Here is a 12045-nt window from a genome sequence, read left to right as displayed (position 1 = left end):
GCGTTGGAAAGTTCCAGAGTGGACTTCTCATCGTGATGCAGCAGAAACGAATCCAGCTAGGAACCACGAGGTTGCGTGGTGTAGGCTGCTGACTCTACTCGGATCCCGCATTGCTGTGGCTGTGGAGTGTAGGCTGGCAGCTGTAGCTCCAATTGGACCCCTAGCCTGGGAACCTGCCTATGCCGCAGGTGTGGCCCTAAAAGACAAAAAAAAAGATGAAAGTTCCAGGGCCAAGGGTCAAACCTGTGCCACAGCAGTGATCTGAGCCACAGTAGGGACAAAGCCGGATCCTTAACTCACTAAGCCACCAGGGAACTCCAAAAATATATTCTTAATATACTCTTGGGGTCCTTTATTAGATACATGTATCAGGAAATAGCTTCTCCACCCTGAGAGTTGCATCCAATTAGGTTTATTTATTTATTTATTTGCTTTTTTTTTTTTTGAAGGGCCGCACCCAAAGCATATGGAGGTTCCTGGGCTAGGGGTCCAATCGGAGCTGCAGCTGCCGGCCTCCACCACAGCCACAGCCACGCTGGATCCTTAACCCACTGAGCAAGGCCAGGGATCAAAGCCGCATCCTCATGGATACTAGTCAGGTTTGTTGACTGCTGAGCCACGACGGAAACTCCAATTAGATTTACTTTTTAAAATAATACATGTTTGCCCCACCCCCCCAAAAAAAAGAAAAACAAAAAAACACCATAATACATGATCTTAAGCATCATCAAATAGAAGTACATGAGAGCGCCAAGAGCTAAGTCCCCCTCCATCCTGAGGCCAACTTAACAGATCAACAATGCAGTTTTCCCACTGAACCATCTATTGAATAGACTGTCTCCCCATTTTATAGAGAAGGAAACTGAGGCACAGAGAGGTAAAGGGGCTTGCCTGATACCACATCACGAGCAATTTGAACCCGGGACTCTCTAACTGCGACCTGCAGCCACTCCCAGGAACTTGACGCTCTCACGGAGAAGCTCTGGCTCAGAGGGCCGGCGAGTCTTCCAGAACCGCTGCCTGACACGCATTTGTCTCAGGGCGGCATTTTTGCCAGGCTCCTGCCAGCTCCCGGGGGCGGGGCAGGGCCTTAGGGCCCAAAATGGATCTCTGAGTACTCGGCCTCCTGGTCCTGAGAGTTCTGTGACTTCCGCACGTGGAACTTGAGGGTGGCATAGTGGAGCTCCTCCTTGTCCGAGGCGGAGTCAGCCAGAGTGGGGCTCCCCTGGTCCGAGGGGCTGCCTGCGCAGGGTTCATTGAGGTGACCCTGCGTGGGACGAGAAGGGCTTCAGAAATGGCCCTTGTGGTCCGGGGACAGGAACGTGGGACCGGAGGGGACATTTACCCACTTAGCAGCAGCACACCCATTTTCTGAGGATGCATCCATTCATTCATACCTTTCCTCTTTTTTTTTTTGTCTTTTCTAAAGCTGCACCCGTGGCATATGGAGGTTCCCAGGCTAGGGGTCTAATCAAGCCACCGGCTTACGCCAGAGCCACAGCTATGCGAGATCCAAGCCGCGTCTGCAACCTACACCACAGCTCATGGCAATGCCGGATCCTTAACCCACTGAGCGAGGTCAGGGATTGAACCCTCAACCGCAGAGTTCCTAGTCGGATTTGTTAGCCACTGCGCCACGACGGGAACTCCCCTACCTTTCCTCTTAATGGTCTCTTCTTCCTACTACTCATCTCACTGAATCCTTCCAGCCGCCCTCTGAAGCTAATAGAAATGCTATCCCCATTTCATAGATAGGAAAAGTGAGCAAGCTCAAGGGAGTGAACAAGGGCACATGGCCAGCAAACAAGATCCTTGACCTTGGACAGTCTGTCCGGGCAAGGAGACAGCATGAAATTGTCATGCTTGCAAAATGTATTCCATTGCAAATTGTGATCTGATGGACAGAGCGGGGTGCTGTGGGTGACCCCGTGCTGCCCTCCAGGGGCTCACGGTGTAGTGGGGACAGGCCTGTGATTTTTACAGGGATGCCTGGTGACAGACCGCCTGGCACAAGGCAGGGGAATATTTACACTGAAGCATGCCATAAAAAAGAACGAAAAAATGTCATTTGCGGAGTTCCCGTCATGGCTCCGTGGAAACCAATCTGACTAGCATCCATGAGGACGCAGGTTCGATCCCTGGCCTTGCTCAGTGGCTTAAGGATCTGGTGTTGCCATGAGCTGTGGTGTAGGTCACACACGGGGCTTGGATCCTACACTGCTGTGGCTGTGATGCAGGCCGGCAGATAGAACTCCTATTCAACCCCTAGCCTGGGAACTTCCATTTGCTGTGGGTGTGGCCCTAAAAAAAAGCAAAAAAAAAAAAAACCCCAAACCAAAAAACGGACAAAACAGAAACGGACTCACAGACATAGAAAACAAACTTAAGTTTACCGAAGGGGAAAAGGAATCAATGGGTAAATTAGGAGGTTGGGATTCACAGATACAAGCTAGTATATGTAAAACAGATAAAAGACCAGGTCCTACTGCAGAGCACAGGGAAGTATATTCAATATCTTGTAATAAACTATAATGGAAAAGAGTCTGAAAAAGAGTATATATAGCTGTGTCACTTTGCTGTATACCAGGAACTAACACATTCTAAATCAGCTATACTTCAATAAAATATAACAACAGGGAGTTCCCTTGTGGCTCGGCAGGTTAAGGCCCTGGCATTGTCGTTGCTGAGGCTTGGGCTGCTGCTGTGGCACAGGCTCGATCCCTGGCCTGGGAACTTCCACATGCCCTGCAGGGGTGAAAAAAACAAAAAAGAAGTAGTCAGGGGGTGGGACTGAAAGTTCCAATCCCCTAGTCAGGCAGTTGGTTCTCCTGGCAACCAGCCCACCCTTAGGTGCATTTCAAAAGTCACCTTATTATCATGACAACAGAATGTCTTTATCACTCTCCTTTCAGGAATGGGCACTTCTTTTCTTTTGTTCTTTCTTTTTAAGGCTGCACTCTCAGCATATGGAGTTTCCCAGGCTAGGGGTCCAATTGGAGCTGCAGCTGCAGGCCTACACCACAGCCACAGCAATGCCAGATCCCAGCTGTGTCTGCCACCTACACCACAGCTCACCGCAAGGCCAGATCCTTAACCCACTGAGCGAGGCCAGGGATCCAACCCACATCCTCATGGATCCTAGTCAGGTTCCTTAATGCTGAGCCACGAAGGGAACTCCCCAGCTGGGGAATTTCTTGCTGAAAGCTTGTTGTGGGGGACAGATGGGAGCCAGTGACTCAGGAGGAGACAGCTGGGGCTCAGCAGGGAAGGAGCCAAATGGGAAAAAGCTTTGCTCAAGGGAAATGGACCCAACGTGGGAAGTTAAGGAGACCCGAGAGAGAGTCATCTGAGTGCAACAGGAAATCCGGCGAGGGAGGGGGGAGGAACTCCTTTTTGGATGTAAGCTGCCTAGTTGGGGGATGGCGGCATGTGAGGGGTAGGGGCGCCCAGGGGAGACGCCCGGACCGAGAGGGTCCCTCGTCACTCACCTTAGAGACCGGGCTCAAAGCGGGATCGTTGCTGTCCGGGTTCGACGCCTTCTCCGCCAACTTCCTGCGGTAGATTCTAACGCTGTGGGGTGGGGGGAGACCCGCGTCTTTCAGCCTGGCCGGCTCGGGGCCGGGAGCCTAGAAGCACAGGCTCGTCCCTCCTCCCCCACAGTGGGCGCCAAGACGCCACCGTCCTGGTGGAGATGCCAGGAGGCTAACTTCCCGAGGCCAACTAACCGCACCCTTTCCTGGCTTCCTTGTCTCCCCAGTTCTGGGCTTTGAGGGGTGAAGACTCCCGCCTCCCCACTACTCCCCCGTCCCCAACCCCCACACCACCCCCAACCCACCACCTCTGCGCCGGAATCCTTCTCCCAAACCGGGGCCACTACTCACACGAAGAAGGTGACGCAGAGGCAGAGAGCCAGCAGGATGGTGACAGCAACTCCCCCCAGGGCCCCCAGAACCACACCGCTCCTGGCTCCTGGTCTCCCTGCAGACAGGAGACCTGTGGTGACCTCCAGTCCCCCTAAGCAGGCACCCCAGCATCCAGCCTTCTCAAATCCATGACCCACTTTCTTCCAGGACTCTGACCATCAACCCCCCTCCTTGTACAGGATGGCAGCCTCCCGTTCTCCCAGCCCCTTCCCCAGCCAACCGCCAGAGGACTCTGAACACTAGGGCTTTTTGCTTTGTTTTTGTTTCGTTTCGTTGTGTGGCATATGGAGGCTCCCGGGCTAGGGGTGGAATCGGAGCTGCAGCTGTGGGCCTACACCACAGCCACTAGGGATCCGAGCTGCATCTGCAACCTACACCACAGCAACACTGGATCCTTAAACCCCTGAGCGAGGCCAGGGATCCAACCTGCGTCCCCATGGATACTAGTTGGGTTCGTTCACCGCTGAGCCACGACGGGAACTCCTAAGACCTTTCCCTTTCAATCAGGCCAACTTCTCTCCCTCTCGGTGTCTTCGAGGATGCAGAATTTGTCCTCTTTCCCTGGACACGGCACTTACCGGCCCCCGGACTTGGCAGCAACAGAATCGTCCCGCTCTGTTTCCCGTGGGCATTTTGGGCCTCGCAGCTGAGCCTGAGGTTGGAGCCCAGACCCTCGTGGAGGCTCAGGGAGCTGTTGGCCCAGGGCCCAGCAGAGCTGGAGGTGACCTTGAAGGAGGCGTTGCTGAGGTTGCCGTCCAGCAGCTCCTCCCGCAGCCGCCAGCGCAGGGACGGGACCAGCTGGGATTGAGCAGAGCAGCAGCAGTGCAGACTCTCATCCTCCCAGGAGCAGGAAGGACCCAGTAGCTGCGGGGGTTCTGTGGGGAAAGAGAGAGGGGTCAGGGGAGCCTCCCCTCTCCCTGGAACCCAGGCATCCTTCCCCCAGTTGTACACCCACTCACTTTTCACCAGGAGGGTCAGGGAGCTTTCCCTGGAGCCCAGTGGGTGGTGAGCTCGGCAGATGTATTTCCCATGATCCCCGAGTTCTACCCGGGGCAGGTCCAGGACCCCGGAGTTAAAGGAATTTGAGGGGCTCAGAGGCAGGCTCCCCCGGAACCAGCTTATCAGGGCAGGAGGGTTGCTGTCGGCAGCACAGAGCAGGCGCAGACACTGGCCCTCCTGGGCTGGAAGAGCTGGGCTGTTGCCCAGAGTTTCAGGTCCTGGCAAGACAGAAATCTAGCCTCAGGCAGTATGTCTGTCTGTCTCTCTCTTCGATTGCTCATGGCTCATACTGTCCTGAGCATTTGTAGCATTTTTCAATTTCCTCTGTGTTGGAGTTGCTACCGTGGCTCAGTGGGTTAAGACTCTGACTGCAGCACCATCCCTGGCTGGTGCAGTGGGTTAAGTGTGGTGTGCCACAGCCGCAGTTGTGGCTGGGATTCCATCCCTGGCCTGGGAACTTCCACATGCGGTGGGTGCGGCCATTTAAAAACAAAAATTCGGAGTTCCCGTCGTGGCGCAGTGGTTAACGAATCCGACTAGGAACCATGAGGTTGTGGGTTCGATCCCTGCCCTTGCTCAGTGGGTTAACGATCCGGCGTTGCCATGAGCTGTAGTGTAGGTTGCTCGGATCCCGAGTTGCTATGGCTCTGGCATAGGCTGGCAGCTACAGCTCCGATTCGATCCCTAGCCTGGGAAACTCCATATGCCGCAGGAGTGGCCCAAGAAATAGCAAAAAGACAAAAAAAAAAAAAATTCCTCTTTGTAAAAACTCCCATCTTGGCCAATTTCAGGCACCTAATTTGAAACCCACTGAACCCACAAGTGGAAAAAGATGGACACAGTTGCAAAATTGGCTCGTGCCGTACCAGTACATCACTGAAGGCAACTTTAAAAAAGTGGCATGATTTTGCCTGGCAAAGTCACCATACACGAAGTCCAAATTCTGTCACTAGGCTGGAAATCAGCCCTTTCAGCTAACATACCACTGATCGCCTTCATATGAAAAGAGCTTGTTCAAACCATTAAGAAAACGTCCTCAAAGAAATACAAGTGGGGAGCTCCCTGGCAGCTCAGTGGGTTAAGGATCCAGAGTTGTCACTGCTGTGGCTTATGTCGCTCCTGTGGCATGGGTTCCATCCCTGGCCCAGGAACTTCTGCATGCTTTGGGGGCGGCCACAAAAAAAAAAGTAGAGTTTTTAAACATGATGAAAGATAATCTCTCTACAGAAACATAATGAAAGTTAAAATGACAGTGAATTCACTTAGAGTATCAGCAAGGATGACAATGCTTAGCAAGGAAATAGACATATAGCCACAGGGTGGGGAGGGGATTATGAACAGAAAACTTCCCTGTTACTCAATTTGACAATATCTGCAGAAATTACAAACATACCTTTTAATTTTGTTTTGTCTTTTTGTCACTTTAGAGCCACACCCTCGGCATATGGAGGTTTCCAGACTAGGGGTCTCATCAAAGCTGTAGCTGCCAGCCTACACCGAAGCCACAGCAACTCGGGATCCGAGCCACGTCTTCGACCTACAGCACAGCTCATGGCCAGATCCTTAACCCACTGAGCGAGGCCAGGGATCAAACCTGCAACCTCATGGTTCCTAGCCAGATTCGTTTCCACTGCACCACGACAGGAACTCCCTACAAACATACCTTTCGATCCCGGACTTTCTTCTCCCTCCAAAATTATCTTCCAGACGCATTCATTTGCCTTATTTGTCTTAGCAAAACAATGGGGAGTTCCCATCGTGGCGCAGTGGTTAACAAATCTGACTAGGAATCATGAGGTTGCGGGTTCAGTCCTTGGCCTTGCTCAGTGGGTTAACGATCCGGCGTTGCCGTGAGCTGTGGTGTAGGTTGCAGACGCATTGCTGTGGCTCTGGCGTAGGCCGGTGGCTGCAGCTCCGATTAGACCCCTAGCCTGGGAACCTCCATATGCCGCGGGAGCGGCCCAAGAAATAGCAACAACAACAACAACAACAACAAAAACAAAACAACAAAAAAAAACCAAACAATGGAAACGCCACAGTTTTCCATTCAGGGGATCAGTCAAGTAATTTACTGCATAACATACTTTTAATTGGAGGACCACAGGATCATTATTAAGAATGAAGAGGTTTCCAGAGTTCCCTTCATACCTCAGCAGTTAACAAACCCAGCTAACATCCATGAGGATGTAGGTTTGATCCCTGGCCCTGATCAGTGGGTTAAGGATCCGGCTTTGCTGTGAGCTGGGGTGCAGGTTGCAGACGCGGCTCAGATCCGGCGTTGCTGAGGCTGTGCCCTGGCCTGAGAACCTCCATGTGCCTCGGGTGTGGCCCTAAAAAGACAAAAGAAAAAAAAAAAAGAATAAAGGGGTTTCCTATGTACTGACACAAGATCATCTCCGAGACTGAATTTGAGAAAACAGCCAGTTTAGTTTGTAGAAATGTACCAACGTCATGTCCTTAGTTGACAGATGTGCCCTGTTGATGGAAGATTTTAATGGTGAGGGGAGCTGGGTGAGAGATTTGTGAAAAAGCTCTGTGCCATGTGATCTAAAATTATTCCACATGGAAAGGTTATTTTAAAAGTTGGGAGTTCTCATAAAAAAAAAAAACATGGAAAAAAGGGGGGGGCACATAAATTAAAAAAAGGGCACATTAAAAAAAAAACAAAACAGTTGGGAGTTCCCATTGTGGCTCAGTGGTAACAAACCCAACTGGTGTCCATGAGATGTGGGTTCAATCCCTGCGCTTGTTCAGTGGGTTCAGGATCTGGAGTTGCCATGAACGGTGGCGTAGGTTGCAGATGAGGCTCAGATCTGGTATTGCTGTGGCTGTGGGGGAGGCCGGCAGCTGTAGCAGCGATTCAGCCCCTGGCCTGGGATTCTCCATGTGCTACAGGTGCGACCCTAAAAATAAATTTTAAAAATAATAATAATAGGAGTTCCCATCGTGGCACAGTGGTTAACGAATCTGACTAGGAACCACGAGGTTGCGGGTTCGATCCTTGCCCTTGCTCAGTGGGTTAAGGATCTGGTGTTGCCGTGAGCTGTGGTGTAGTTTGCAGACGAGGCTCAGATCTGGCGTTGCTGTGGCTCTGGTGTAGGCTGGGGGCTACAGCTCCAATTCGACCCCTAGCCTGGGAACCTCCATATGCCGCGAGAGCGGCGCAAGAAATGGCAAAAAGACAAAAATAAAAATAATAATAATAATAAAGGTACAGGAATTCTCTTGTGGCACAGCATGTTAAGGATCCAGTGCTGTTGCTGCAGTGGCCTGGCTTACTGCTGTGGTGTGGGTTGATCCCTGGTCTGGAAACTCCACATGCTGTGGCTGTGGCAAAAAAAATAATAATAAAGATGCAAAGCAGTGTGGATATCAGGGTCTGCACCTGTGTCTGTGTGTGCACCTGCGCCTGCAGCACGTGGGAATTCCTGAGGCAGGGATCGAGCCCATAGCACAGATGTAGTCAGAGCCGCAGCAGTGACAACTCCAGGTCCTTAGCCCACTGAGCCACCAGGGAACTCCATGTATGTTTTAAAATGTATACGTGTGGATTACATATGTGTGGAAAGACAGCCAAGAGGGAAGGCGCACAGGTGCTGAAGAGCATCTTACTCTTCAGTTTTGCTAGGGACTCAGCCGTGTTCCCCTCAAATTCATACGCCAAAGCCCTAACCCCCAAGGTGATGGTATCTGGCGGTATTTGGGAAGTTATTAGGGTTCAATGAGGTCCTGAAAGTGGGACCCTCATGGCCTCTGAGCTGTTGTTATAAGAAGAGATAGCAGAGAGCTCGCTTGCTCGCTGTCATGGGAAAATGGAGCCAAAAAGCAGCCATCCACAAGCCAGGAAGGAAGCTTCCCTAGGAAGCCCACCAGCCAGCACCTGGACCTTGGACTTCCCAGCCTCCAGAACTGTGAAAAATGAATTCCTGGGGTTTTGCTTTCTTTTGTTTAATTTTTTGACTGTCCTGCAGCATATGGAGTTCTGGGGCCAGGGATCAGACCGGAGCCACAGTGGCAACCTGTCACAGCAGCTGAAGCAATGCCTGTTCCTTTAATGTGCTGTGCCAGGCCAGGGATTGAACCTGCATCCCAGAGCTCCAGAGATGCCTCTGAACCCATTGTGCCACAGGGGGAGCTCCAAATTCCTGGGGCATGTTTTGTTTTGTATGTTTTGTCATTTGTCCATCCCATAGCATATGGAGTTTCCAAGCCAGGGATCAGATCCAAGCCACAGTTGTGACCTATGCTGCAGCTGAGGCAACACCAGATCCTTTAGCCCACTGTGCCAGGCGTTGCAGAGATGCCACCTATCCCCTGGTGCCTCAGCAGAAACTCCAAAATACCTGTTTTTTAAGCCACCCAGACTGAGCTGACTAACCACATGGTCCCCTCACCATTTGAAATGATAACATCACCATGGGTCTAGATCCTAAGGAGAATGGGGCAGGATTTGGGACCAGGGTGTAGCCCTGGGGACAGCCCCATCCATCAGGCATGGGAGAGGCCGTGCATACCCCTGAGAGCAGGGTCCGAGGAAGAGGGGGGTGCCAGTTTAGAGGCTGATGAGAGAGTTGGGGGATATGCCCACCCCTGCTGTCCCCACACCTGGCCTGAGCCACTCTCCTATGTGAGTTCTGAACCCCAGCTCTGCTCCGAAGGCAGAGACAGAGCCCACCTCCTCCACAGCCCAGGAGCAGAGAGGGTCCCCCACCTGTACCTTCTTTCCGTGTCATGCTGATGGTCGGCGACTTCTGGGGCCCATCTGGACAGAGAGACACAATCGCCTCCTTTTCAGGGACAGTTTCTTTTGCCCCAGAAGCATTAGAAACAGGAAGGGGGTGGCACAGGGGGCCCTGATTGCTTCCTCCCTGGGGCAGCTCCCAGGGCTCAGCACCCAGTAGCCCTGGGCCCCCCTCCCCACTGGCCCCTGCCCACTGCCTCAGGGCCCCCCATCGTGGCCCAGCACTCACATGACACGTTCAGCCTGATGGTGCTCTGGGAGCTCACGCCAGCTCCAGCTCCGGGGAAGGTCACTCGACATGTGAGGTCAGTGCCGTGGTCCCCGGGCCCCGGGGTGAAGGTCAGCACTGAGGAGTGGGGGAGCTGGGACCCCAGGGAGCGGAGGGCGGCCTGCGTCCAGGAGAAGGTGGGGGGGGTGCCCCAGTCACAGGCCGCGGGCGGGGCACAGGTGATGGTCCCGGGGCGGCCAGATTCCAGGGTCCCCTGGACCCGGATGTCAGGTGTCTGGGTCAGAGCTGGAGAGGAAAGAGACACGGACCCGGCCCTGGAGGTGGGAACCCCGAGGGTGCCCCCAAGAGCAGATGCTGCCTCAGGCCAGCCCCTTCATCCTGTCCCCCTGGGTCCCCTGGTCCTTCCCAGGATGAGAAGACAGAGGGTCCCCTCCTGGGCCTCCCCTGGGGACCCCAGGGCCCCGTGTGTGTCTCTCCTTGACCCGTCCTTACCCGTCACCCGCACAGAGAGCTTGTTCTCTATGTAGTTATGTCCCACGTTAGGACTGCCCTCCACCCTGAAGAAGTATGTCCCGGTGTCCCTCGTCTGTGCGTCTCTGATGTCCAGGGAGCAGCTCTTGTTCCGCGTGTCCCCGTGGAGGCGGAATCGGCCTCGGGTCTCCTCCCGCACTTTACGAGCTGGGTTGTTTGTGGCCACGAGGGTGTCCCAGGAGGAATGCGGCCCTTGGCGGAACCAGTAGCCGTGAACAGGCGCAGACCAGTAGATCCAAGAATGGAAGAAGGAGCAGGGCACGCGGACACACAAGCCCTCCTGCACCGTCACGGTCCCCTGCACGTCCAGCCAGTAGCTCAGGTGCAGAGCCAGGGACCCTGCGGGGGGACGAGGATCAGCCGCAGCCCCGCCCAGCGCGGCCCTCTCCCCACCGTCCACTCACCTGCCCACAGCAGCGGCAGCAGCGGCAGCAGCAGCAGCGGCCACATCGCGGAGGGACAGAGTCATGGGGCCTTGGCGTCTCACGGGAGTGAGAGGAAGCCCCAACAGGAAGCCCGGGGCCGAGGTCTGAAAGTGACCGACCTCAAAAGAGGAACTGGGCACCCGGGCGCTGCCGGCGCTGCGCGGCCCCGGGGGTTGATCGCTTCTACTTCCCGAAGGAGGCCCCGCCGAGGGTCCCGGGCAGCGAGCATGGCCGGGCCCAGGCTGCTGGCTCCCTGTCCCTCCCCGAACCCCTGGTCCCAGCAGGAAAGCGGGGGTGGGGGGGTGGTCAGTCGGCGGTGGGGGAAGCACGAGGCCTGAAAGATGGGGCTGGTCGTCCCTCCGCGCGCCCGCGCGCGCGTGAGAGACGTGGGGATGGATGACGGAATGAACAGGACAGCGGCCTGTGAGCATCTAACCCTCTCGGGGACTGGAGTCAAAGGGGGGCATGGGACACTTGCTCTCCGTCCTTGAGAAAGTCTCTGATGCCAGCGCTGGCGGAGGAACCCCGCTCCCTTGACCCCCCCTTGACCGCGGTGGCGGAAGCATAGGCGGGGGCAGGCGAGGAGGAAGCCCCATACTCTGTGCAGCTGGCAGGCGAGTTCCCAGAGCGCCCTGGTGGCCGAGTGCTTAAAGGATCAGGCGTGGACCCCTGTGGTGGCCTGGCCTGGGAACTTCAGCATGCCACAGGGGTGGCGAAAAACAAAAAAAGGAAAAGAAAAGGAAAAAAAGAAGGAAAACAACCACAAACTTCAGACGAGTTCCCAGGTATAATCGGCCAGAGTGGTTGGGACCAGGATTCCAGGGGGTCCTGGAGTTTGCCTCGTGGCTCAGCAGTAAGGAACCCAACCAGGATCCATGAGGATGGGGGTTCCATCCCTGGCCCCAATCAGTGGGTTAAGGATCCAGCGTTGCTGTGAGCTGCGGTGTAGGCCAGCAGCTGTAGCTCTGATTCGACCCCTAGCCTGGGAACCTCCATATGCCTCGGGCGAGGCCCTAAAAAGCAAAAAGAAAATGAAAAATAAAAAGCTTCCAGGGGCTCCCAAGCATATGACCCAGGAGGTGGACCTGGGGCTTCCTGACCTGCTCCAGGCATCCCAGGTGTTGACTGCAGATGCCAGGCCCGGGGGCTGGGCCTTGGCAGCAATGACAGCCCAGAGAGACGCTGGGGGTGACAAGA

At 54.4% G+C, this 12045-nt stretch overlaps 1 protein-coding gene across 3 annotated transcripts; it reads right to left on the bottom strand.

Annotated features, from left to right (window-relative positions):
* Positions 1-708: 708 nt before the first annotated feature.
* Positions 709-11541, bottom strand: LOC125132663 (sialic acid-binding Ig-like lectin 5). 3 transcript variants are annotated; one of them, XM_047790221.1, is made up of 9 exons: positions 10828-11540; positions 10385-10762; positions 9893-10177; positions 9634-9684; positions 4883-5140; positions 4502-4798; positions 3882-3978; positions 3489-3570; positions 709-1267 (listed from the first exon to the last, which is right to left on the bottom strand). In XM_047790221.1, exons 1-9 carry the CDS (start codon positions 10871-10873, stop codon positions 1091-1093), a joined length of 1671 nt encoding a protein of 556 aa, XP_047646177.1. In that variant the 5' UTR covers positions 10874-11540; the 3' UTR covers positions 709-1090. The 3 variants fall into 3 exon arrangements, with proteins under 3 accessions (XP_047646177.1, XP_047646178.1, XP_047646180.1); XM_047790222.1 differs by having other exon boundaries at positions 9640-9684; positions 10828-11538; XM_047790224.1 differs by lacking the exon at positions 4883-5140 and having other exon boundaries at positions 9640-9684; positions 10828-11541.
* Positions 11542-12045: the final 504 nt, after the last annotated feature.

This window comes from Phacochoerus africanus, chromosome 8 (assembly GCF_016906955.1).
Source record: "Phacochoerus africanus isolate WHEZ1 chromosome 8, ROS_Pafr_v1, whole genome shotgun sequence".
Classification (NCBI taxonomy): domain Eukaryota; kingdom Metazoa; phylum Chordata; class Mammalia; order Artiodactyla; family Suidae; genus Phacochoerus; species Phacochoerus africanus.
The sequence above is the reverse complement of the archived record's forward strand: the minus strand, read 5'-3'. Positions and strand labels throughout refer to the sequence as shown.